At 39.4% G+C, this 26,597-nt stretch overlaps 1 protein-coding gene across 8 annotated transcripts; it reads left to right on the top strand.

The window, feature by feature from the left end:
- Nucleotides 1-1,714: 1,714 nt before the first annotated feature.
- LOC113054499 (nuclear receptor-interacting protein 1-like) lies at nt 1,715-26,281 on the top strand. Of its 8 annotated transcripts, XM_026220096.1 has the most exons (6): nt 1,715-1,919; nt 2,019-2,279; nt 18,843-18,890; nt 18,988-19,052; nt 19,184-19,258; nt 21,003-26,281. In XM_026220096.1, the coding sequence occupies exon 6, from the start codon at nt 21,370-21,372 to the stop codon at nt 24,541-24,543; it is 3,174 nt and encodes a 1,057-aa protein (XP_026075881.1). In that variant the 5' UTR covers nt 1,715-1,919; nt 2,019-2,279; nt 18,843-18,890; nt 18,988-19,052; nt 19,184-19,258; nt 21,003-21,369; the 3' UTR covers nt 24,544-26,281. The 8 variants fall into 8 exon arrangements, with proteins under 8 accessions (XP_026075881.1, XP_026075879.1, XP_026075880.1 ...); XM_026220094.1 differs by lacking the exon at nt 2,019-2,279; XM_026220095.1 differs by having other exon boundaries at nt 18,988-19,258.
- Nucleotides 26,282-26,597: the final 316 nt, after the last annotated feature.

The raw sequence follows: 26,597 nt of genomic DNA, 5'->3' as shown, positions 1-26,597 counted from the left end.
TTACACTGTTTAATTAGTTGCACGTGTAGTTTGTCATGTTTCTGAAGGTTGAAGAATTTTGTCTAACAAGATGTATCGATGTGCATTTGACCGGTGAGGTCTTGCTGCTAGCATGCTTATTTTCTTATGTCGTCTGATCTTATGTCATATCTCTTGCTCTTGCTGGTCTCTCTTCTTCTCTGGCCACCAGATACACAGTTTAATGCATGGGTAGGGCCAAAGAGGTCAAAGGTTAATATCCTCTGATACAGCGGTCTCTTCCCCTTGAGACAGTCAGGCGTCTTGAGTTCAGATGCCCTGAGCGATCTGCTGGACCTGTGGAACCAGAGAATAAACCTGCCAGAGATGCAAATCCCCAGTTCAATGACAGTGAGTGAGAATGTTGAATATAAAGTCATTTATCATTCAGTCTGAGACACTTGTTTGTGACAATTGGTGGATAATATTATTTATTAGAGGCTAAACCTATACATAGTTTGGTTTTGGAAGGATTTTAGGAGACTTACACTACACTTTTATCCTTTTTTAATATAATATAAAATGTAATTTATTTCTGATGGTGAAGCAGGATTTTCAGAAGCCATCACTCCAGTCTTTAGTGTCACATGACCCTTCAGAAATCATTCTAATATGCTGCTTTTGGTGCACAAAAAAAGGAAACATTTTGGGATTACGGTTTCTTCCAAGGAGACTTTAAGCAAAATATCCAGCTGCTCTCCATTCCTTCTCATGCTGTTAGGGAGAAATAATGGAGATACAGTAATCTAATTTGTGACTTTTTTTTCATAGGGTTTAAATGCTTAAATAGGTTTTGTATTCATGTAAAAAACAGATGAAAAAACTAATCAGAAGACCTAATAAATATACTGTATGTTTACTCTGAATGCAAAACCTGCCAGTACACGTTCCAAAATCTGTAAAATACTTGTGATGCATTAAAGATGATTATCAACAGGCTGAAGGGGAGATGATGTAGTCCGTAAAGAATACGTTTAGGATGGAGGCCAATGTACAGTATGACTGAATCAAAAACATACTTAAACACACATGCGTCTCTATTCTGAGGTCAAAGTTCAAAGTTCCGTGAACCATGGTTATGTGAAAAGTTTTGGAGCACAGTTTACCGGCTCGAGATGGTGAAGGAATGAAGGGCGGATATTGTACCTCCATTCATGTGGCATGTGAGGTCAGAGTTCAAAGATGAAAGGTCCTCTAAGTTCAAAGGTCATCTTGGTGAGGTAGTACTGAAATTGCTGTTCGGGCGTGTTTCTGGGATCCAGGAACTTTTAGTTGAATCACATTTGGAAAAAGAAAAGCGGATTCATGGTGAAATGCTATAAGATTGGAGAAAAAAAGCAACATTTAACCTCAGTGGACAATTTCAAGTCTAAACAATGTATTATTTCTTATTATACATGCAGTTAGACTGAATATTAGAACGGTTAGATTCCATGCAATTACACTTTTGGTCTTGTGACATGGCTTTATTGTTTTGTTTGTTTTATTCTGTCAAATAAGTTGCAATACAAATTTTTATCATTTTTTTCTCTTATAAATACTATATATCTGAAGCCACAAAGTCTCCTGTTTTCCTCAGATTACTCCAGATTATTAAAGGTGAGAGGTGAGTTAAAGCACGTCTCGCTGTGCGCGCGCGCACGCACGTACGTACACACAAAGCGTCTCCTGTAGCTTTAAACTGCGCTCGCTCATTCGCTTAGTCAGGGAGGGAGGGCAAGAGAGAGCAGGAGCAAGAGGAGGAGTGTGAACGTTGCGGAGTTGTCGGGGATTCCGAGAATATACAGTTCAGACTCAGACTCGACAGCGCACGGCGAGTTTTTGGACTCTACTTCCATTTGGCCCGGGTCACGGCGCACGTCTGCGCCCAGGAAACGCTCAAGCTCGGATAGCGGATTCAGGTATGTGTCCAGACCACTCGATGCCCGCCCAGCAGCTGGAAAGAGTCCGCTCCGCTGCATATGACTCTGATGTTTGCTCTGTGTTTATTGTGGTCCTAGGAGGTGCTGAAGGAAAAACGGAATGTGAGACACGGGACGCGTTCAATCTTAGGTTCATAAACAGGACGCCGTGGTTAAAAGTCGAACAGTTTTTTAACTTGACACGGTCTTATAAACGTTACAGCGAGACCAAAGACGCCAGAACGCATGCTGTGTGGATCGCAGTGGTCGCTCCTGTCATTTAGTTTCCATTTTGTTTCTCTGTTACAGTCAGTGCGAGTTTACGCTTCTTTTATCTGCTGGATTATTCTTCATACACGGGTAATTAACTAGTTATTTATATTTCTGTTTCCAAGCCGTATAATTTATTATATTTTATAATTGTATAATATGTAACACAGTATAAGAATCCTTACATTTGGTTTTCTCTTGTAATCTGTACTTTTCCCTGTACTCTATATATATATATACATATATACATATTCTGTCTTGGTTTTTATTAGTGCTTGCCAGAAAGTTATTTAATGCTGTTTGCTATTATTAGGAGCCATTAATAGTCATAAGAGTCATTAATACTCTAGGTTAATCTCTTCAAGATCTTACCTGACACACGTTTTGGATTTTACATTGTTTATAGCCTAGTTTTCATAAGGTTTCCTGTGGCTTCAGCCAATAAAATTGGGAGGTCAAGGGTTTCAGTTTAAAGGTGTTAGAGATCATAGTTTATGTTCAGTGTTGGTTCAGATGGCTTTCTTTGGTTCAGTTACTGACAAGTGTTTGTCATAGTCTGTCCAAAGAGCATGTGCATGTATTTTGAAGAAGTCCGGACAGGATTGAGAAATCTGTTGTAGATTTCATTTTAGTACAGGATCCATTCATTTTCTGCAATTCCCATATCCCCAACAAGAGAAAACGTGCATCTTCATTAGTCTCGTCATCAGACATTTATTTTAAGAATCGGACATTTGTCTGTTAGATCTACAGTGCATCTGCAAAATAATTTGTTGCAATGGAGATTATTTGGAGACATTTGAAGAGATGGGATAGAGTCAGGCTGACAGCACTATGTGACATGTTATCTGACTTCGTAAAGCTTGATACTGACTTGTAATGATGTTATCTTTGCAAGAGAAATTAAAATGAACACATGGCAACCTAATTTCTCAGAGGGAATGTCAATACAATGAACACAAAGCGGTTACAACCATGCTGGGTCGTCATCATCTTAAAATAGTATCCTAAACATCGACCTCAACATTCAGTTTCGCCTTCTGGCTTTTTATGTTGTTTTACTTTTATCAAAGTAATTATCAGGAAGTATTCTTCACAGGAATACTGAAGCACATGGTTTTAGCTAGTGCGACATAAACTTGCATGGTGTAACGTGTCATAAATCCATAGAAGCCACGGGCGCTTTACACTCATTAACAGGTCAGTTGACAGCTCAGGGACATAGTGGTTGCGTGTTTATTTCTCGTGCAATGAATCTTGTTTTATACAGGGTATATCATAATAGGTGGCCTGGAAATCACCAGGAACTGATGCTGATTATGCAAGAGGTCTTGTACACCAAAAGAAGTGATGAAGACTGTTGTCTGGCTCAGGCAGCTGAATTCTTCTCCCCTCAGCCTTGAGACAGAGGCAGGGCTTTCATTTATAGCGATGGATTGATTTTTGCTGATTGATTTACTGTAAACAATTTATAGTTTGCTGAATTTGCGGTGGAGGTTTGCTGGGAGATGCAACTCTGATAAATTACCACCACACATTCGAACAAACATCAATGACCTCAACACATATACCAACTGACCAGCCAATGCATTTTTGGACAATTCAGTCTGTAGACTTCATGTCCCCTTATGCATTTTGTATACATATTTTGGCATAGTTAGATAAGGGGCCAGTAAATTAAGTTTATGCAGTATACTACACTCTTTAACACATTTAACTCTAAATGTGGTAAAAAAAAATTGCAGATGCCATCTAAATCTGTCTGTAACTAAATGTTAATTTGGGCTTGTTACCATTTAGCAGCTAACCATGAACATTATGCAAAGAACAGTGGATGAAAAGCATGTAGGTCATCTGTAAGCGCCTCTAAAACGTGCAAATGCTGAACCTGAGAAAAATGATATCAACAACTTGTATAAGACGCAAGTTAGTTTAATATAATTACCCAGCTAACCTCTAACTGCCTCTAACTCTATTTTTGTATCAGCCCTTATGTCCTGAGGCGAGATGGACCTGGAGGTCAAGGAATCCTGGCAATTGGGTTCAGGAAGATTTTACTGCTCCTTGAGGATGTTACTAATGGTGTTTTATTTTAAGCAGTTTATGCTGTGCTAAGTGAAATGCCAGTCCTTTCCAGTCATTCTGGAGTTGTAAGGCTTAAGTCGTTCTCGTCTCTTTGAGCCGCGAGATGAATACATGCAGATTTCGCAGTCCAAGGCCGCAGCGTGCCAAGCTGTCCTTCACACCGTATTAGTGGCCTGTCCTTTCAGAAACCTTCAAAGCCCTGAGAAGGACACAAATCCTGCAGTAATGCTGAAGAGATGAACACTCGCAGAATGATCTGCAATCAGGGCATCTGTACGTCATTGACAGAGCCAGCGACAGGAATGAACACGGCTTCATTATTTCTGTCATCTAAAAGCTTTCAGACTGCACAGGTCCAAGCAATTAAATAAAGAGGAGTTTTCAGAATTTATAAATTAAAAATGGATGTGTGGGTTATGAAGACTGGTGCTTGTGGTTGAACGATTTTAATACTCTTTAGTTTGTAAGCAAACTGAGGGCCTGAGCCAGGTCATAGTTTTACAATAAAAGCTGGACTCTGGACACCTAGAATTGGTGTAATACTGGTCAATATTTAATTTCAGCTGCCTTTTACTCATTTACATGGACATCGTTTTCTTAATTTAAAAGAAAGTGGCTTTGAGACATCTAGTAAGGTCTTAACGGTTTTTAGCAATATTGTTATTGTTGTCTAGTACTAAAATTATCTTGTACTATAATTCTCAGGTAAATATTGGAACCTTTTACTCTATTTATCTATCGATCTATCAAACTATTTGGAGCAACATGAGGTTGAATAAATGAAGGCAATATTGTCATTTGTGGGTGAATTTTTTTTTTAAATCACATGCTAACATCCCTCGACAGAATAGTAGTGACTGGCATAAGCAGCGACTGCTTGTGATGGGATCCCTTGAGATGGATGTCAATACCAGGTGTAAACCAGGTCTTTGTATTTATCGCAGCTTTAGACTAATAGCTTCCTGCTTCTGTTGGTGTCATGGGGCCTTTGTCATATGGGCTGTTTCTGCTAAGACTCATTTCACGCAGAGGTCAGGGGTCAAACACGGTGGAGCAGATTAACCTCTCCTTGTATTTTTGAGTACCGAGCTGCACACTAAAACACTGTAAAGTAATAAAGTCCTGTCACTTTCGGAGCAGCCCACCTGTCACTGGCCTCAGACTGCTGAATCACTTAAAGACTTACTTAAGGGGTTAAAATGAGCTGAGCTGTTGCCAGGCAACAAGGGACACCTCGGCAGTCACTAGATGCGGCGTGTAGCTATCCATCCCTCATGCACAGCCAGCGGTGAAAGTGTTGAAAGATTCACACTGCATGCCCCTGCTCTCAAAGTACTCTCATGCTTCATGCAGCAAGGCATGCTGGGATATATATTTTATAGACTGCTGTTTGTATGCACTCCTGCCACAAGTAGTAGACACAAGTGGAAAGTGTTGCATTTTTGTATTAAACTAAGACGTTCTCCATGTGAATTGCAATCCCTGTGCATTCACGTTCACGCTCTACACATCCCAATCAGGCACGGGCTGTTGATCAGCTGAGTTTGAGCACATCTCTTTCAGTAGTTCGGGAGATGCCCTTGGACTGACGTCCTTGTGTCCTAGCAGACCGCTTGGGGCTTATGGAGGCAGTGCCTGTTTTCCTGGCATTAGTGCAGCGCAACGCTCTGACCTTGACCTGACTGATTTGACCTGAAAGCTTTTAAGTAACTGTCTAAAACAGGATTCTGTCATGTGACACCTTGTGCAGGGCTTACGTGTCTCACTTGACTGGAGGTGTGGGTGAGCGTTTCTTCATTCACATTATGATTTCAAAAGTGTTTCACCGCTGTGCATGATGAATATTGATACAAGACTTTGCCTTGTTTTAGTCTGGTGTGGTGGAAAGAAATATTGTTAGACATAATTCAGTTGTTTATGCAACATGCTACGTAAGCCTGCAAGTCTGGAAATTTTATATATATATATATATATATATATATATATATATATATATTTATTTATTTAAATTGCCACTGAGTATCTGAAAGGCGTTACATAAATAAAATGTATTTTAGTAGTAGTTGTTTCTAACAGTAATATTATCATTAATAGTAATAATTAATGATAATATTTAAATATTTATATTATAATATTTAAATGTTTTATTGTCAAAGGAATTGCCATTTCAACTAAATAGTCGTTTCAAAGTATGATGTAAGATATAAAGTTTTTAGTTTGATGTTAAATGTGGTTATAATTCTATAGTTTTTTAAATAAAATTTAATTATTATTATTATTAAAACTTATTATAATTTTAACATTTTAAAACCCCCAGAAATATATGGACACACACATTATTAATCTAAAGTTAAATAATAAATATAACTATAATTAATTATATATAATTATAATACATTTTTTAATATAATTATTTATTTGAAATATTTAAAGTACCTATTAGAACATAATACCATTTTCCGAAATGTATTGAACTTCCCGACTCGATCAGCATTTTTGCTGCTGCATGGTATAAGGTTTGTGTACTCCCAGCGCACTGTGATCTGCAAAGTTTGCCTTTTTCACAAAGCTGCTGTGGAGAGCTGGTATTTTTCATCCGGTTATAACAAAATCAGTTCTGCTTCAGTGGACCTTGAGCTGAAGCCAGAATTGAGTATTATTCAGCTAATGCTGGATATTTGTGTGTCTGTCCTGAGCCTGGATGAGGGTCATGTAGACGCTGGTTCACCTGTGGCCGCTGACCTGTGGTCGATGTTTACACGTGCTTACGCTCTGCTTGTGTAAGTACGTTTACATGGCTGATTCGTCCGCAAAGGCCAGACGGCTCAAATAGAGCAGATCTTTTCTTTAAGCCACCTGTCTCTGTGTCCAAGGCTGCCCTTGTTGGTTATATTAAGGTTTGGCTTGCCCTAAATACAATTAAACAGGTTTAATAAATGTGAGTGATCAGTTTGAATCAGCTGCTTGTTGTTGTCCTTTAGATTTGTTTGTGAATGTGTGCTGAATGATGTAATGTGATTTCATAGATTGTTTCTTATGGGCAGCATTTGTCTTTTGAGGTGATAATGGATCAAAATATTAGGCAGGCCAGTATTTTTATTTTTTATTTTTGGAGGGCATTAGCAGAAAAGGCTAATATTTGTTAATGGAGGATAAACATTAACATTTTGAGCAATTTTGAGCAATTTTGCACATTTAATATGATTACAGGTTTTTATGAGATGTGTTTAGGTTGTTGAATTTAAAACTGGCAGAACTGTTTGTTTGTGTCAGAGACAAGCAAACTCGAGCTTGGGTTGTTGTCATTGTGAGCCTGATCGATATCTATTCATATGTATGTGTTTGAAAGTATGTTCTCGCCTTACAGTAATGAGACAAGACTTCCACACCACTGTCAGCCCAACAACTCTCCAAGTTCTTCCAGTGAGATGTGGTATAAAATAAAAATATTTATTTTAGTATGTATAATATTTTTTATAAAATATGTTTTCATTTTATATATTTATTTGATATTTAGCAATTTTATATTTTCTTGTATTTCATAAAATACTGGCAAAATGTATATATCTCAAATAGAGCAAGAACAATATTGTTTTCATATGATATAATAAAGTACATAATTTATATATTACTAAATAAATATATATACACACACACACATATATAATATATATATATATATATATATATATATATATATATATATATATATATATATATATATATATATATATATATATATACATATACACATTTATTTATTTATAATATATATTTTTTCTTTTTACTTATTTTATTTGTTACAAATGATTTTCCAGTGTTATTTTATCTTTTTTTTCATCCATGTTTAATGAAAGCATCTGATAAGGCCCTCGTATGTTACTGATGTAAGGAGCACATACTCTCTGAATACTGGGGTTAATAAACCTACTGTAGACTTTCTCCAGTGTTACTGTTTTCTCTCTCTTTGCTGAGCTGCCTGATCAGACTCTGCAGCAGTCTTCATACACTCTCTTTGAGAGGAAAAAAAGAAAGAGAAGTGGGCCATGGTGACCTATTTTCTCACAGTTCAGGGAGGCCGAGGGTTGCGGTGCTGCAGTCAGTCAGATGGGGTGCAGGGGCTGTCACCAGATGCAGACACACACACAGAAGTGGGTCAGTGGCAGGGGCAGTGTCTTGTGAACGGCTTGTCGAACAGTAGAGAAAGCTGCAAATGAAGCATATATTATACGCCCAAACCTGTCCATGGAGGTCTGCAATCTCTCAGGGCCTTCACACCTATTGCCTCCACTGGGACAAAAGAAACAAAAAAACAACAACATAGTCTCAGTTACAGTTTCAGGGACAGTGGCTATGCATACTGTACATGCATCACGGCTAAATACAGTCATCACTCTAATCACGTGGAATTAAAATATATATATATCGTGATGTCTATCAGCCATCGGCGGTGGATGATAGCATCATCTGTTGGCCCAACCCTAAATTATTAATTTAAGTACGGAGTAATATTAATTAACTACATGTATTTACTATATGGTTAGGATTAGGGTTTGTCTTAGGGTTACTTTCCTGTAACTAATTGTTATTATAATAGTAAGTACATGTAACATATAACAAGGACACCTTAAAATAAAGTTTTACCATTTACTTGTATTATTTATTATCATTCTCTCACTGGTCAAGGTTTTTTTTCCATGGCACAGGGTAATTAAGATGACATCAGTAGCGCCACACTGGTGAAAGCCAAGAGTCATGGGAGATTCACTGCATCATCATTACACTCTTGGACACAGATCCCAGTGGTTGTGGCCTTTTATGACAGATTGTTGTTTTTGTGGAACGTAAAAGGTCAACGGATCCTTCAGCATGCTGAGAGAAAGTTCAATATTTGATTTAGGTGAACTGTTCTGCATCTAACAGGCACAGGGAGACTTTGACCTGACCCAGAGTTTCAGTATTTGAGATTCCGTTCTTATCATGAGTGCTGTGAGTAATGGAAAGCAGGTCGGCTTGCACTGGAAGTGTAGGGGGCAACTGTAAAACATGTCAAATGCAACAACCTCAATAGTAGTTTCAGAGTAATGACACATTACTCCAGAAATGACTCTGTAAGAAAGAACTGCCTTTTTCCTTCAACTTTGTGAGAAATGTTTGACAAAAAAAAAAAAAAAAACATGTTTGGCTGTTGTTGTTTTTTTATGTCTGGTTTTTATAGTTTATAGACAGTGCAAAGTTTAAAAAAACTTTGAACATGAACTAATTATTTGTTATATACTAGGTTGTTGGTTAAAAGTTAACGTGAATACAGTTACATACAGTACAGGATTTAATTTTATCCATTTCGGGAGCAATTATAACACCGAATTGAATTGACAGAAATTATTTGATTTAAACATGATTTTATTCTTAATATCTTGTATCTAGCTGAAGACAGATCTTGTTAGCTGCTTTATATGTATAATTGTTATTATAATGTTTTATGTTTTAAAAGATTATTGGAGTACTTTTTAAAAGAAGATACTTCTATCTTCTTATTTCTACTTATTAATTTAATGTTTAATTCAATGTGTTAGTTGCTGCTTCTTTGTAATTATTTGTGAAGTTTTCTAGCAATTTCTGAGTGAGAATTGTTTTTAAAAAAATCAGTGTAGTTAAGATTTATTTTCCAAGTTTGTGTGTGTGTGTGTGTGTGTGTGTGTGTTAGGGTTATATATATGCATTCCATTGTCAATATCTGTAGTAAGTGTCTTTTATCATGTATATGTTGCCAGGCTCAGCACTGTTAAACCGTGGTATAATCACTATAATGTCTCTCATGACATATTGCTTCAATGCACACTTCCCTACTCTGAGTCTGATATAATAGCCCACGGACTGATGCCTTGGCATGAATGACCTTTGATCTAATTGAGTGTATCGTGTTGCTCGCGGATCACATCCCAAACAGGGCCAGGTGGGTGTTCCCGTGGTAATCTGATGAACTCCAGCGAAGGTGAGGAGAGCAGTGACGTCTCGGACTCCTGCGTGCTGTCAGAGGAGTCCATGGCAGATGGTTTCCAGCAGGATCACTTATGACATTCGATAACGTTACAGTCAGGAAAGGTCAGTTGGCATGTCGGCAAGGCACTGCAGTGTCTCCAGCGAAGGACACGATCCACACGTTCCCGGGAAGGCAGTGGGATGCATGTGCACGTTGTGTTCCTGTTAGCTGCGAGCGAGGCAGGGTTAGTGTTTAAACATGACATTTCTCCCCTCTTCCCCCACCTCGGTGTCAATGTACAGAGGACAGTCCAAATATTTGTTTAAAGTGATGAACTTTGTGCAACCAAGGGCACTGCATTTGCATGATGATAAAAGGCGCTTCATGCTCTCCTGTTTTGCACTTTTATGATAGTGATTTGAAGTGATGGGGAGAAGAGGAGTGAAATGACACATACCAGAAAGCAGATCTCGCTGGTGGACCAGCAGAAGCGCAATGTTCAGCAGCAAAACATGCATTTTCACCAAGGACTGGTTTAGCTATTTAAAGGAATATACCCAGTTCCAAAACAGGCTGATTTGACCGCACTTATTGCATAATGTTGAATACCACCTGTGTTGTTATTATAGTATTATTTATATACTATTATAGTATTTATTAATATTCTGAATTGGCTTTTATTTTATATTTTCAGTTTTATTTACATTTTTTGTATTTTTTTTGTGGTGGGGGGGTTGTCATTTTCATATTTTTTCATATTTTTCTTTTTAGCTTTAATTTATATTTTCTCACTGTTAGTAATATTAGTAATTCAACTTCTACAGTAAGCATATTTTATTTTAGTTAAATGCTAAGGCAATATTTCAAATTTTCATTTAAGTTTTCATCTAATATGTGTATTTCTTTTCAGCTTTATTTCAGTTAACAGAAACATTTTTAATAGTTTTAGTTAGGAATAGCAATACTGATTACCCCCTAAAAATAAAACAATAAAAATAAAATCATCTTCTCTACTTTTCTTAAATAACATAAGAAAAAAGCTATAGGTTATAGTGATACATTTACAACTGAAGCAAAAGTGTTGATCTATATAATTATTCAAATTCTAGCCAAAAGATGTAAATAATATGCATGTTAAAATACATTTTTGTTCATGTTATATTGAATTTAAAACTTTTTTCATATTTAAAACATATTTCCTAAAACCCTAGGAAAAATTTTTTTCCTAAAAATCTGTGTTCTACCACAAATGCTTTCAAATGAGCTTAACCTGTAATGAACCCAGAATATTCCTGTAAGAAGCCTTTTGTGGATGCCAACATGCTAGGACACTTTTAGTTTCATTACAAATCCACTCATGTAGAACTCAAGATGATTATAACCTGCAATTCGATGAAAGCTTAGTGGTGGATGACATCTCAGAGTTTGTTGGGGGGCTTCTGGGAACGTCAAGTAGAAAAAACCCTTGTGTTCCAAGTCAGCCTGGCTAGTGTCTCAAATGCCGTGGAGAGTCATCTAATCCCATGAAACTGAGACAAACAATCTGAAAGAAGGTTAAAAATACACCAGTGAGACATTTTGAAATTCTGCCTCTGTCGGAGTTCAGTGTTAAGGTTAAAGATCCAGCATTCAGATAAGACTTCCCCCGCTGGGGAGGAGATAACAGGCACGCAGATTGAAAAGAGAGAGAGACGTTTGGGGTGAGGGGGCTGGGGATTTGAGATGTCTATCTGGCAGTGTGAAGGTTTTTGTCTTGCAGATCCAGTTCAAGGACGCCTGCAGGCAAGGCAGCCCTGACTGTGCCAGTGATGCATCTCAAGGTCACATGCGCTCACCCTGTGACTCTCAGCCACAACAGGAAAAGTGGGGAGCGGGGGGAATCAGGGGCACTGTAGAATCCTTCGTTTACCCACACGAATATTGTGGCTGCGTTGAGGCACCAGTCAAGGGCTGCCTTCATTTATCCTCAGATGCTTTGAAACTAATCTGTTGTGCCACATATTCCGGTGCATCCAGTAAAAGTGTGTTCGGTTTTAAAATGGGGCTGATATGGAGTGGGAGAGATTTTAATGTATCTTAGCCATTCAAACGGGCATGTTAACTGCTTCCTCTCATGCTTTTAACTCGTGCATCCATTTTTATTTGTGGTGATTTAACAGTTAAACCTCTGTCAAGTCTGCATTCTCACTGCCCTAGTGCCCTGCGGTCACACATAAGCTTAGTGTAAAATTCCCATTTTACGTCACTGCTGTTTAAGTAGTTTGGACTGTAGGTAGGGATCATACTAATGCTTTATATATATACATATTTTTTTATTAATATTAGCATTGCAGGTGCCAAACTTTTTAATATATGTATTCCGTTAAAATTGCATTTAATTGCATGGGGTTTTTTTTCTCCCTCTCGTTGATGTGGCATAGCTCAAATCAAAGGTCATCCCAGGCTCTGGTTTGGGCATTTCTGATTTAAACAATAAGTTAATGACTTCTCCGAATAAGAATTAAAGGTTGTCAAGCTCTAATATGAAACATGCAAATATATAAATAAATAAATGCGGTTCATTTGACTTGTGCATTGTATTTCTGGTGTTCTTAAAGCGAACAATTGCTTTTGTGTGATAAACGGCCTTGCCATGTTCATAAGAGTTCCTAATAAAAGTAGCATTATCGGATTCATGAATGAATCATTCTTTGAGCTGTATTTCTTTCTGAATCTTTTGATCCAATTCACAGAACTGCTGTGAATGAATCCATTACAAATGGGACCGTTCAAATTGGCTCAATAATCCAGTTAGAGAGGTTAACAGCCTAATGTATCGGATGATAGTCAGTGAATACCAGCCTTAATTTTGTACTTTTCATAGAGCAATTGTGTGTGTCTTCAGAGCACTTTAATTATAGCATTTGTACAAATGTACGAGCTACCTATATGATGCTATTTAGTCCCTTTTGAAGTTTGAAAGCTTCAGTTTATTGATCAGTATATCATTTCACATTTCTCAATTGGTGTTCCACAGAAGTAAGTCATATGTTCTGAATAAGTCCGAGTAGTTTTTCTTAGAACTCGAATCTCTTAATTTTAGAGTGAACCCTGTTTGACCTGATGTTGACTTCGAGAAAGAGCAGCGGTTGTGTGCTTGAGGTATCTATGCTAATCTAATCTGTCCCTCAAGCGTCCGTTATCACAGTTTCGCGACTTTTCGATTAAACCGAGAAACCATGGAGACCAAATGATAAATAACCACTGTCATGATTTCGGATTCTCTCTGTTGTAAATCTTCCACCGGCTGGCGTCCGGCTCATTTCATTTCACAGTTGCAGATTACTTTCCATCTTACTCAAAACAGATGTGTTTGAGATGATAAATTATACAATCAGAACAAATTTGTCAACAGTTTCTGTGCTCCCTGACACACTACTGAGAGCGATCATCTAGTTGCATTGCAATGCATTGTCCTAAAATACACAAACCCAAACAGCCACACATAGCACAGGAATGTGGCAGGGGATGAGCATAAATCTTTAATATTAATGAGTCTTGCTGTGGCAGGAGACCCAGCAGCTTTGTCCCTCTCTCCTCTCAGCTCGCCTACGCTCCCTCGTCATTTAATTAACAGTAGGGAGATTATGGAGGCCCCAGGCCTGTGAAGATCTGATTTAAACATGGAAATGGTACATTACTGTCGCTCTTTTGGCAGAGAAAGTTTGAAGAGGAAGTAAATGGATGATTTGGCCCTCCGGTCCTCCACATTAGTGTTAGGTACCACAAAATACCTCACGATATATGTATTATGATACAGAAATCCTGATTTAATGCATCACAGTGATTAACAGTATCATAATCGAAACCACAGCATGTGTGTGGAAGTGAAACTGTGGTTCAGTTAGTATAGTTCATTTGAGGTGTATGTGAATGCAGGTGGTTAACACATGCAATCTAGAGAGAGATTCATTATAAATATGCTGCTATCTTTTAACCCTCTCAATGCGGATGGCTGTTGTTGTTGCAGTCTCCGCTATTTGTTGTGGTGGTGGTTGTTTTCTTTTCTACTGTGAAACAACGGCCTGGACCACTGTTGCCACCTTATGGAACAACTTATAAGTGCACAACCAAGTTAATCGCCATGTGTGACCTGCGCTTACAAGTACATGTGGTTACCCAAATCAGGTGGTGCTTGTAAAGTACGGATAAAATCCGAAGTATGTTTTTGCCATTTCATGTCACTTTTGGATCACCTTATGTCTTTGGCCAAACTAAGAAAAGCAGAGTTGTTACTAATTTACACAATTGTTTTTTTTTCCTTAATTGAGGAAAATATATGAACGCGAAAAAAAATAAGTACTGCTATAAGGATTAGTTGAAAATGTGTTTTTTTTCACATTTAAACCTGGAAATAAACAGAACATAAAACATCTAACAGAACACAAAAATTGAAATGTATTTAAAAAGCAGTTACATTTCACGAAACAGTTACATTTAAATGTGAAATACAACAAAAAACATTTATATGATACATATCATTTTTAATATTTAAAAAAACATTTAAAAAATAAGTTTTTCCAATAAATTGTAGTTAAATCGTTTTATTAAATAGCCTTGTAGTCCCTATTATATATCAATATATTATTGGACTGTACTATTTTGCCTAATTTCAGAGTTTTCAATGATGAAATGATGAATGAGCAAATGAGTAAGTAAATATTGATATAAGGAGCTTATATATATCTCTCTCATATTAGATTAGCATTTTTGCTAAATTATGTAAAATAACCTTTTAGCCCCTGTTATATATTGATATATGATTGGATCAGCCCCGTTCATGTTGGGTATTTTTCAGAGAAGGTGTTGGTCTTGGTGACTGGTTCGGGATGAACAGGGAATGCCTGTAATCAGGTTCCAGTGCCCACAGACTAGAAACCTGGAAGCGTCGAACATCATGTGTTGCCCAGGCACTTGCCTTTTCCTGGAACCAAAGTGGTTAATGTTTCGCTGTAATTGGCACCCACAGCTGCTCTCCAGTTCGACAGGGATGAGTTTGGATCCTCTGCCTTGCGTGACAGCTGCCTAATTGGGCATTCTTCCCTTGTGGTAGGTGCCGCCTCCTCCAGCCGGGCTGCTGAAGAATGGCAGAGGATTACAGATGAGGACACGGTGACCCTCTCTTGCTTCCGTTGGAGTAGTTGTGATGTCGTTGCGATGTAGTTCAATGCCGTTGGGTTACCATGAGGAGGAAGTGAGATGGGGTTCAGCCAGGTGGCGGATGACAGAGTGTCACATGACAGTGTCAGTGTGTCAAGGGCGCAGACATTGCAACGCTCCGACAGCCTGTTTTTTCTGTTCATTGGTTTTGAGGTTTTCACTCTAGTTTTATAGCTCCTGGCTGTCTTCACATGTCAGTTCATAGAGGATGGCATTTTCCTGTGTGTTCCTGTGCAGCTTCTCTTTCTACTCTCCAGCTGTGTGTTAAACTGCCAAGGTGAGGTTGTGTCCTCTTGTTAGAGGCGATTAATGACACACTATGAGTAAAAAGTGAATTATTCCTGCTGGTGGCTTTACTGTAGCGCTTACCTGTTGACCGCAGTGCAGAGGGGACTAACAGCACAGTGGCTAGCCGTGCCCTATCTGTTACACACTCTCACACATTAAAGCTCATGTGGTGATGTGATTTTGAATCCAGCTCAGCACATCAAGTCAACATTTCACATCCTGTTTCTTCTTCTGCCATTCATTTTCTTTCATCATTTCATTTTCATATTGATAAGAGACATGGCCTAGCATGTCTTACTATTTATTTATTCTTTCATTTATTGGAAAGAAAAGTATATGCATGATGAAATAAAAGTATTAAAATAGTACTAGTAAAAATGGTACTAACCATTTTTTTGAATGGTTTTTTGAAGTTTTTAATTGTAGTGGACCTATAAAAAGCTTTAAAAAATCTGTGTCCATTTCTATCAGGGATTTGATTATCAGGGTTATGTAATGATTGAATTCCAAACAGCCTTTATTTTAATTATAAAAGCAGCATGATTTATGACACTTTTATTGTTTTGATTATAAAAAGAGGATGGGAAAAGAAGGCAGGAATGAGATCAGGGAAATGCTGTGAGCCAGGTGTGAATTTGGGATGATGACAAATTTTCTTTTTTCTTTTTTTCATACAGAAAGAGTGATTCTGGGAGGTGGGGTTTTAAAGATTCATATCCATCCCTAAATAAAAATGAATTGTTTTTCTCCTCTGACATACCTTTCCCCTTGAGTGTTTATATGCGTGGCTGTTCACGTGTTTCTTTCTGTTTACCCCAGACGCATCTGTAGCTGTGTGTGGCAGCTGCAGGTGTGTGTTTGGTTTCTGTTTTGTACATTCCTGACTGTAAATGTGTCCACCTTCATGTGTTTGTGTTCAAACGGGGGCCGTGCAGCGGGGGTTGTTGTACTACAGGTATGACTTTGACCTAATTTCCCCCGAAGTGTTGAGTGGAATGATCATATCATCTGTACTCTGACGCTCACGCACAGCCTTGAAGACCACAGTAATCAGCCCAGCTGTTTTCTCATTCCCTCCAGCCAAGGAAAGATGTGTGTTTGAGTGAATGTGTGAGAGCGTGACTGGGATTATTTTGTATGTGTGAGCGTGCGAAGAGAGAGAGATTTATTAGCATTCTGCTGAGGAGTCCTGCCGGTAGAGCAAATTGATTACCACACTTCACCTGTCTGAGCCTCCCGAGATCTGCAGAGAAGACGCTCCCGTCGCCTCCGTAACGGAGGGCTGCTCTCATTAGCCGTCATTAAAAATGAAGCTTATAGTCGGGACACTGTTGTTTTACGTAGTTCTAGCAAGTGTAAAGATTGCTCCTGTTGTCCTGAGGGCTTTGTTCAAGTGGAGATTTCTAGAGGTTGTTAAAGGTGTTTTCTTCAGAGGGATAGATTGTTTGTGCTTTTGTGTGTGCTTTAAATTGACTCATCGGTCTAGGTGACCTTTTGAAGTAAGACAGCAGTAACATGGGAATTCATATCTGTGCTAAACACTTTTGCTGAGGAATGAACCTGAATGCATGAGAGTTGCACCTCATTTAGTACAGTATTCCAACTTGACTTTGACCTAGAACTGAAATCTGAATTTGAACTAGGACTGATGTTTAAATTTGAACTAAAAGCGAAATTTAAATTTGAATAGTAGAGTTAAAAACCTTTGCAAAAAATAAAACTAAATTTTCAACAGCAAAAAATAAATAAAAATGTTTGTCAAGAACATTTGGGGAAAACTTGACAGTTTAAAGGCCATGTTTGGAACAAAATGGAAGACCTCTTCCATTTACAATTTCTTTGAATTGCTATTCAGCAAATTCCACTTCCTATCATTTGCAATTCAAATTCCAATTCAACAACTTGTTGGAATGCCCAAATCAATTCAAAGCTTCGAGGTGTAGCAGGATCTGTGGTGTAGTAGTAGGAGGAGCAGAGTAAGATCGATTTGGAACTGCCGGTGTTGTGATTTAAGAAGACAGTGGGTGAGTAGATATGGAGGAATTTGCAAGTGGAGTCAAAAGTGTTTTCTGTGAGTAGCAGGAGAGAGTGCATGCTCTACAGCCCGTGATAAGAGAGGAGAGTGAATGAGATGCTGTAATCACGCTCGGGTGGCATTTCTTTGGCATGTTTTACCAGCATTATTGCCAGTTGAAATGATATGCCAAGAGGAGGAACCCAGGTACTTTGTCTTTTCATTGTTAAAGTGCATTTTTTAATTAATACATTATTTATACAATCTCCATTTTGAATGTCATTTCTAGCTGTTTATTTTTTTGATTATATTAATGTACTATGCCATTTTTTGTGTGTCTTCTATAGGGCTGCACGATAAATTATTACAAATCACAGAACCAGCTTTACTGGCGAGATGCGCATGATAAACACATGCAATTTTTTTTTGTGCTGTCCTAGTCTTCTACTTCTGTTTTTCTTTCTTTTTTTCTGTTTGTTTTAAGTTTGTTTGTTCTGATTTGCTTGGTTTTAGATTTATAGCAGACTCCGTTTGCAGAGCTCCATGGCATTGCAGCAGCTGTTTATTTGCTCTTTGCACTGTACTACAAAAAAGCAAAAGTTCACTGGTGTGGAGTCGTGGCCATTAAAGTCGTGTTTGTTTAGGTGGCACGTCGGTCCTCTTATTTAATCTTCTTGAGCCATATTGGATTTACAAACTCTGTCCTGTGTGTCTGAGTTAGCTCCCGTAGCCTGGCTGAACACCAGCTGCCTACGATAACATGATGAAAAGTGATTCACACGGCTCCCTTTCCTTTAAAATTTCTTTAACCTTGGCTTACCTTTAATGCCAGGGAAGCGTCTGCCAGTCTGGTGTCAGATATTAGTGATATGCACAGCAAGGACTGGGTTGTCACTTTTTATTAACACTGAGCGCTTTGCATGGACTTCAGCTGTTGGGTGCACCAAGACTCAGGCGTACTTGACCTTGACTTGCAGCGCAGTTCCTGCGGCTCATCCTATTTTTAATCATGCATTTTAAATGGTGCAAATGGATTAAGGCTCCTTATAATGGGGATCATTCATTAACCTTTTTCTTTTGTTAGGGTACTTTGTGGGACTGGTTGAATTCCATTTAATTCCATACCCCACATGTGAGCATCGCCGGATTGGCTTTTCATATAAAATCCCTGACATTTGTGTCAAGAAGTCTGGCGTTTCGTAGTTAAGGCCTTTTTTTTTTTTGTTCAGCTCCTCAAGGGAAATTGCCTCTCAGCCACTGATGATGGTTTGACCTTCCTGCTTGTGGCGTCTGGGTGAGCAAAGAAAGACACCCTGCCATGATAAAGCTTCCTATCTGCCGTTGTTCCCTTGACCACTGGCTAGTGAATGTTTGACATTGTCAGAGATATAATGGATTATCACTTATTTTGTATTTCTTGTGCAGAAGGGTCGTGTGAGGCAAGGGGCAAATGGAGGGTATTCTGTGAGATCGGACCTTAAACCTGTATTCCTGTCCCATGTATGCCTGCTTCCTCCCAAAATAGACTCTCAGGAAATAAGACTTAAATTATAAGTATTCATATAAGTCTTACTTGTTGGACTCCTATTGTTTTGGACCTAAATGACTTTAATTTCCGGATTGAAACTCTGAAGAAAGTAAGTCATATAGGTTTAGAGTGACATCAGTGTGAGTAAATGATGACAGAATTTTCATATTTGGATGAACTATCCCTTAATGTTTTTCTTTTGTTTTCATTGACGAGAAGTCAATAAGTATTGATTTGTCTTGAATGATACGTTTACTATATTGTTTTTATGGTCCACTTTTTCAGCCGGTCTTTTTGTCTTCTTTCTCTGTCGGTCCAAATTGTTTTGAGATTGTGGGGTAGCAGCACCTCCTTTGGTGGGAAACAAATCTTAATCTGGCCCATTTAGATTAGCGGGAGACATCAGATGGCCCTGTTCATGTAACTGAGACTGACTTAGTTAATAAATTTGTTTTCCTCCTTGCCGTCCATGCAGTCATAACCTGTTGCACCTGACCTCTGCAACTTAATGCAGTTTGCATCAAATTTAAATGCATCTGACCTTGTGCTGCTTCTCACAAGATTTTCCTGTCACGTCATCTTAAGGATCTTAAGTTACTACGACACATTCAGGATATTCCAGGCGTGAGCGAGCTGTTGAATTGTTGTAACAGCATCCCCAGCTCAAGGTCGAGCTTATCTCCTCAGCAAACTGCTGTAACATGTTACTCTGTTGCTGAAGGGGCAGGACATGGAGGGTAAGATGTTCTCTGGCAGCTGAGCACTGCTTTAGGGGAGCTGGAATCCTGTATTAATTAACCTTTGTGGTGGCGGCCCTGACAGTAGGAAGTCGGGAGTGTTTATGAAAGCAATTCTGACAGGGTTCAGACCCGTCGAGCGAGCAGCCAGCGGTGCTGTCATGTTATCTGATGCCGTGACTCTGGAGGAGCGGTCTGGCAGGTGTGCCATGTGTGTCCCTCTACACCTGCCAGCCCTGCCGAGCAACTACTGGCCTGAGCGTGAGGGGCTGCTGACAACCTTTTTTGAATTGGTATTCACTTCTTTAATCCTGTTATGCCAGGGAGACTGTCATATCTGTTTTATTTATGATGTAGTCTTATTGTACTAGTTTTTCAACTGTTTTTCTGCCATAATATAACTTTGTATTTGCACACATGTGAAAGAGAGCAGTATTAAATGCTGCAAGTGAATTAAATCATTGCAACATTTTGTGAATTACATTTTAATGGTCATTTAAAAATGCTTAAGCATAGCAAACAAGAAGTTGTTCATCATACTAACAAAGTTTAAGCACATATCTTTATTTTGGATGTTTATGGTATGAACCAACAACACTGCCCATGATTTAAGAAACCTTAAGATGCCCATTGACTGTCCTTTAATCTGTGAACTGATAATTATCATAAATGTTCAGCAAAATAAGAAATAATGGATGTTTAAAGACCTTCTTTACACATGAGAGCCAATATTTCGAGGCCTTTAAGAGGAATCTCAGCTGGGTGTCAGAGCAGTTTGATTGACAGTTGCTGGAGTCCCTATAAAGTGTTTGTCAAACAGAAGTTTTTTTGTTCACTCTGAAGTTTTATTTTTTATTTAATTCGTTTTGTGCTAATTGGTTTTGACAGAGACCTCAAAGAAAGTTTGAGTGGTTGTTTTGATGATGCTGGGATGTTGATGCCTGTCACTCATCTAGTGTTTTTTTTTCTTGTGCTGTAGGTTCCTGTGTGGCGACATCTGAGATCAGAAGAGCAAACCGATATCACTGAGCCTTTTGTTTCCTCCCAGAAGATCTCCCAAACAGCTTATGGTTCATTATGACAGAGAAACTTAATTCCTCTTACTGTTCTTATAACATATTTTAAAGCAGTGTGGATTTACTCATAAAACGCACCGTAATGCCAGCTGGGTTTTCGTGCTTGACATTACAAAAATGCCCACTGGTCATGTATGTAAAGCTCTTTGACTGAAAAGAAACAAAATCAAAAGTACTGCTGGAGTTCTCTGCTCTATTCACTTATGGCACAGATCTTAAGACATTTTCATTAGCTGTAAAATATCACATCAGGGCATCCTACTGTTGAACATGACTCATGGGGTGGAGTCTGTCCCTGAAACTCACCAGGATTCTGCTGCTTTAACATATCTGGAAGGTTTGCTAATGCATCCGGTCACCACTGGACCTGCTGCCACTGCTACACGGAGATCAGAACCGGTCCACAACAATGAAGAGAATGCCAACAGGGTGACTAGGGTGTTCCAGCTTCCTAACCATGGCTCCCCCTCGCCAGACAAGGGTAGCCCACCTAGTGCTGCCTCACAGCACCTTAAAAAAGCCAGGCTGCTTCGCTCAGGAACATGGAGTGAAGATGACAGCCAGAAACGAACAGGCACTGTAGTGGAAGTGAATGGACAGAGAAAGGAGCACTATAAAGGAGGCCTGGATGGCTCTGGCCAGGGGGAGAGCACCTTGCTGGCTTCTCTGCTGCAGTCTTTCAGCTCTCGGCTGCAGAGTGTCAACTTGTCACAGCACATTTCTCAAAGCCACAAACCGCTCAACAGGGACAGCAGAGAAAGTGCTCCTGCTGATAAGGAAACCTACCAGAGTTACAGCACCGCGTCAGGCCGCCTAAAAAGCCTCATGAGGAAAAGCAAGCAACACAACCATAACACTGTGCCTTATTGTCGTCAGAGCAACCAGAACCGAAGCTCTGATTCTCCTCATTCTTCTCAAAGTTCTGCCCAGCCCACTAGCTCTGAATCCATGTCCTGTACAGAGCGACTCAAGGCTGTTGCCAATATGGTATGGACTAGGTCCAGTCCGGCCCCTTCACCCAAGCCCAGTGTCGCCTGCAGTCAGCTGGCCTTATTGCTGTCCAGTGAGGCTCATCTTCAGCAGTACTCCAGAGAGCAGGCCATAAAAGCACAATTAACCAGCCGGTCAGCCAGCGAGAGGCTAGCTGCCATGGCTACTCAACAAACGCAGGATAAGAGGCCTCCCAGCACGGGGCAGCCAACAACTGCCCTAGACATGCTAAGCTCCTTAAATGTTCAAAACGGAACACTCCCCCCACCAGAGGTAAACTCCAGCAAAAAAAGCCCTTCCCTTTCCTCTCCCTCCAAGAGAACCCCCAAAGAAAGACGGCCCTTCGACAGACATGGTCGAACACCTCAAAACTGCAGCAACCTGTTGCTTCTACTTTTGAACAATCACAACTCCCAGCAGCAGCTCACCAGGAATGGACACCTGGAGGATGACAATGGCATCCTCCCGAGCCGGGCCTCCTCCCTGCAGTCTGACAGCGAGTACTCCAACCAGGATAACAGCCTGACCAAAGACAGCAGTGATGCTGAGAGCTTCTCCAGCTGTTCCCCCATCGACCTCTCCATGAAAAGCAGAGCGCCTAGCCAAAACTCAGAGGCCTGCTCTTCCTTAACCCCCTCTGTGGATAAGCTCACAGAGTCTCACATAAACAAATGGAAGCTGGGATCTTCTGTGCCGAAGGTCCTTGGGGCCACAGATTTGGATACCAGCCCGGACATGAAATCCCATGATAAGGTCACTCTAATGCAGTTACTGCTGGACCGCAGAAATAGCGAGAAGGTAAACAAAAGTTCAGATCATCCTAGTTTGCGGCCTGACGCAATAATCAGCAGCTTGACTGCAGGCCCGCTTAAACTGATTGGCACACCTGAGGACAGCAGAACGTGGAGTCCTCTGGACCCCCAAACAGCTACCTACAGCTCGATCTCCCCTTCATACTCCTTCCCTTCACCCCATGCCCAGTCCAGTCCCTTAGATCTGTGTAAGTCTAAACCTCACTCAAGTGAAAAGATGCTGGAGCCTCCTTTTAGTGCCAGCAAGCTACTACAGAATCTGGCCCAGAGTGGTATAAACAACTTGTCCCCTTCTCCCCCTCCTCTACACTCTCACAAGCCGACAAGCAGAAGGCAAAGCCCAGAACTTGAGCTTGACAAGCAGAAGGCCCTCTTGGATCGACTTGTTGTTCCACACAAGCGGAACAGACACTCCATGCTGGATGGAGGTTCCCCACCTGCTCTCCCAGCTCACAAATGTAAGCGATCACCCTCTACATCAACACCTATAGAAAACCTTCTCGAGAAGCGCACTGTGCTGCAGCTTCTGCTGGGAACAGCTTCACAGAAGGAAAGAACCAGTGGGCATAGAGTCTTGGAAGTAACCTCGGGGGGATTGGAGAAACCTCAGATGGGCTCTGTCAACTGTGACAGCTCAAATAGACTTTCTCCAGGCCTTAAAATCAAAACCGAGCCAGTAGAGGAAAATCTTTCATCCAATAGCTCCGATGATGGGGTATACCATCAGAGACGATCATCACGACACTCACCCGCTGCTGAAGCACTGGATACAAAATCTGAACTATGTCCTACAGAAACCGCTGCTAAATCTAAACTTCTCAGCCAGCTTTTGAAACAGCAGACTGCTACCTATCATTCAAACCCACATACCAGGCTCCTCAGGAACTCCATTAAAGAGGAGCCAGTGCATTTTCAGAGCCCTGTTCCTAAAAAAAGAAAACTCTGCATTGAGCTAGCAGAGCACCTAAGTAATAAACTCTGTCAAACATCTCGAGATATCATTAGTGACAATCTGGTGTCTGGAACACCTGAGTTGAATGGTAGAGGGCTGGTAAAACCAAAAGAAGAAGTGTTAATAGGAAGTCCTAGGAGTAAAACCCCTCTCTCCAGAGAAAGCCAAGGCTTCAATGTTCTTAAGCAACTCCTCCTGTCAGAAAACTGTCTGAAAGAGCTATCCCAACCCAGAGGGACCCCAAGTCCCTTCATCCCTCAGGCAAACTCTGCAGCAAATGGAAGCTTAACCCAGTCTAGTTTCCCTCAGGAGTTGTCGAACTTACCGTGGTACCCCTGTTATCTCAATACAAATCCAAAGACAGCACCTGCTTCTGTTGATACCACTGGGGGGTCGCTAGTTTGGGATGAGGGCTCTCCCAAAGCCAGTCCTATACCTGTTAAAAATGAACCTGAGGGATTCCATGGAGAAACTTTTAGCAGAGAGGAGAGATCCAGTCCAGACTCACCCCCTTTAACCAGGTCTAATCCGATTCTTTACTACATGCTTCAGAGGGGAAACGGTCAGCTCAGACCTGAGATGCAGGATCAGATGGAGCCCGCCCACCATGTCATGGGTGCAAAAGTGGAGCCGCGTATTGATTATGAGCACAGGATAAACTCTCCAGTCCACAGACAGACTCACAGCTAGAGAAAACAGAGCCTGAACTGCTTCGTGGAAAAATGGTAGATATGAACTGCCAAAGACAGAGAGAAGCTTAAGAATTGTGTTTATGGTCATTTTTTTTTTTTTTCGTTTTGAAGCAGAAACTGAATAAATCTAACCATGGAACATGATAATTCAGTTTAAAACATTTGGCTTTTCAATTATTTCAGTTGTACATTTTGATTTGTTATTTTTATTAATGATATGATTCTCCATGACATAATTATTTTGTATGCACATATTGGAATGTTGTTGTTTTTTTTTTTATGAATGTATGCGGAGCTAACTTCTTTTTCCCATACTATGTAAAATGTCCACCACAAAAAGCTTTTCCTTTTTCCACAACTGAAACATTTATGAAGAACATCCCATTACTGTAAGTGTATTATTGATGTTACTGTTAATTTCACACTATATTAATCTACAGCCAAATCAGAACCCCTTCCATTTTATTGAGGCAAAGAAAACTGTATAGTCCAAGCACAACATAGGATTTGTGGCATTGAAATGTCCAGTTATAAAGTATATTTTCTTACAGCGGAATTTAATGAAACATCGGTATAATGTATCGGGTATCTTTCTTGGAAAGCTACCTGAGGTCAAGAGGGTTTTCACATGCGATCGTGATTTACTGGAATGTTCTATAATCGTAGCTTAGATTTACAGTGCTTTATTTTATCAGGAATGAAACTATAGCTGTTATGTGGTGATAATGGCATGAACTTTAAAAAAAAACAGAACAAACCTGAGTGTCATATTTTTATCCAATTAAATGTCTTTTTACAATTTTGTATAATTTGTTTTGTATCTTATCTAAATATCCTGTATGAAGCATTCACATATTTACAGTGTCGACAAGAAGTTGAATATTGAAAGAGATGATACAGTTTGTCCACCAAAGCCATGATAGGTAATTATGATATTTCTGGAATTTAAATGTTTCAGGATACTGTGAGAATCATATGCTCTACTGTGAGAAGGGATTGGAATTCAGTCTGAATCTTTTGTTTTTTCATATAAAGGCACATCACTCTTCACATCACTTAATCACATCAAGTCTTAAACATTATCCAACAAGAAAATTGCAGATTTTATTCCATATTCTATGTACGGTTCATGTTTTGACAATTAGATACATTTATGTACATATTGCTTTCAAGATGACTATTTTGTATTGTTCAAGAAAAAAAAAATTGTTTTTAACGTCTTGCATTGTACATTAAAAAAAACTGTTATAATGTAAATATTGGTACTGGATGATGACACTTTTTTGCATGTCTTGTGTTGTGCTAACGATAATCTTTGTTCACATCTACTGCTCTATCTGAGGCTCTTTGCTGCCTGTAGCATGCACACGCATGGGGAGTCCCTGTATTATGGGGAAATGTCAAGTCTTAAAATAGATGTTTTTATGTGGAGAGATGGGTACTGAAACCATAATCTGTCTGCAAATGCAGTCCAAGACTGTTCAAACCTGAGGAAATACGTGCATATCTTTTCTGAATGGTTTTGTTTGTTCTTGGTAATAAATAAATAAATAAAACACTAAAAACGACATTGCTTTGATTTTAATTTAGAGTCACTCTGCAATGTTGTAGCTCTGCATTGTGAAAAAAAAAATTTCATATACTCCTGTGATGACTGGAGCCTTTCAGTTTTCTTTTGTTCTTTCTTTGGTGTTTATTTGCACTGATGGCGTAATAAAAAATTGAAATGCACACAACTGAATAAAGGTTTGTCTTCTTATTTACATATGCAAGGTTACAAAGCTTTTTAATTAACCTTACATGAGGCCAGAGTTCGTTTTTAGCCCTTGATATTTGTCCGTTTTACAGATGAACATGAGTGAACCTGTTGAAAACGAGCTTTTATTAGAAGGGATTTTTCTTCAGTGGTTTAAACTGCTCAGATGTGCACCGAAAGGGGCTTAAAATTAAGCCTTGCCACCCCTGCTGCCAAGCCAGTTGGCAGCAACGGATTAAAGGTTATGGCCAATTTGAAATTTTATGATGCATGATCCCGCTCCGAACTCCCGATCT

The sequence above is a fragment of the Carassius auratus genome, chromosome 35 (assembly GCF_003368295.1).
Source record: "Carassius auratus strain Wakin chromosome 35, ASM336829v1, whole genome shotgun sequence".
In the NCBI taxonomy this organism is placed as follows: domain Eukaryota; kingdom Metazoa; phylum Chordata; class Actinopteri; order Cypriniformes; family Cyprinidae; genus Carassius; species Carassius auratus.
Note: the sequence above shows the minus strand (reverse complement) of the source record. Positions and strands in the feature narration are given on the sequence as shown.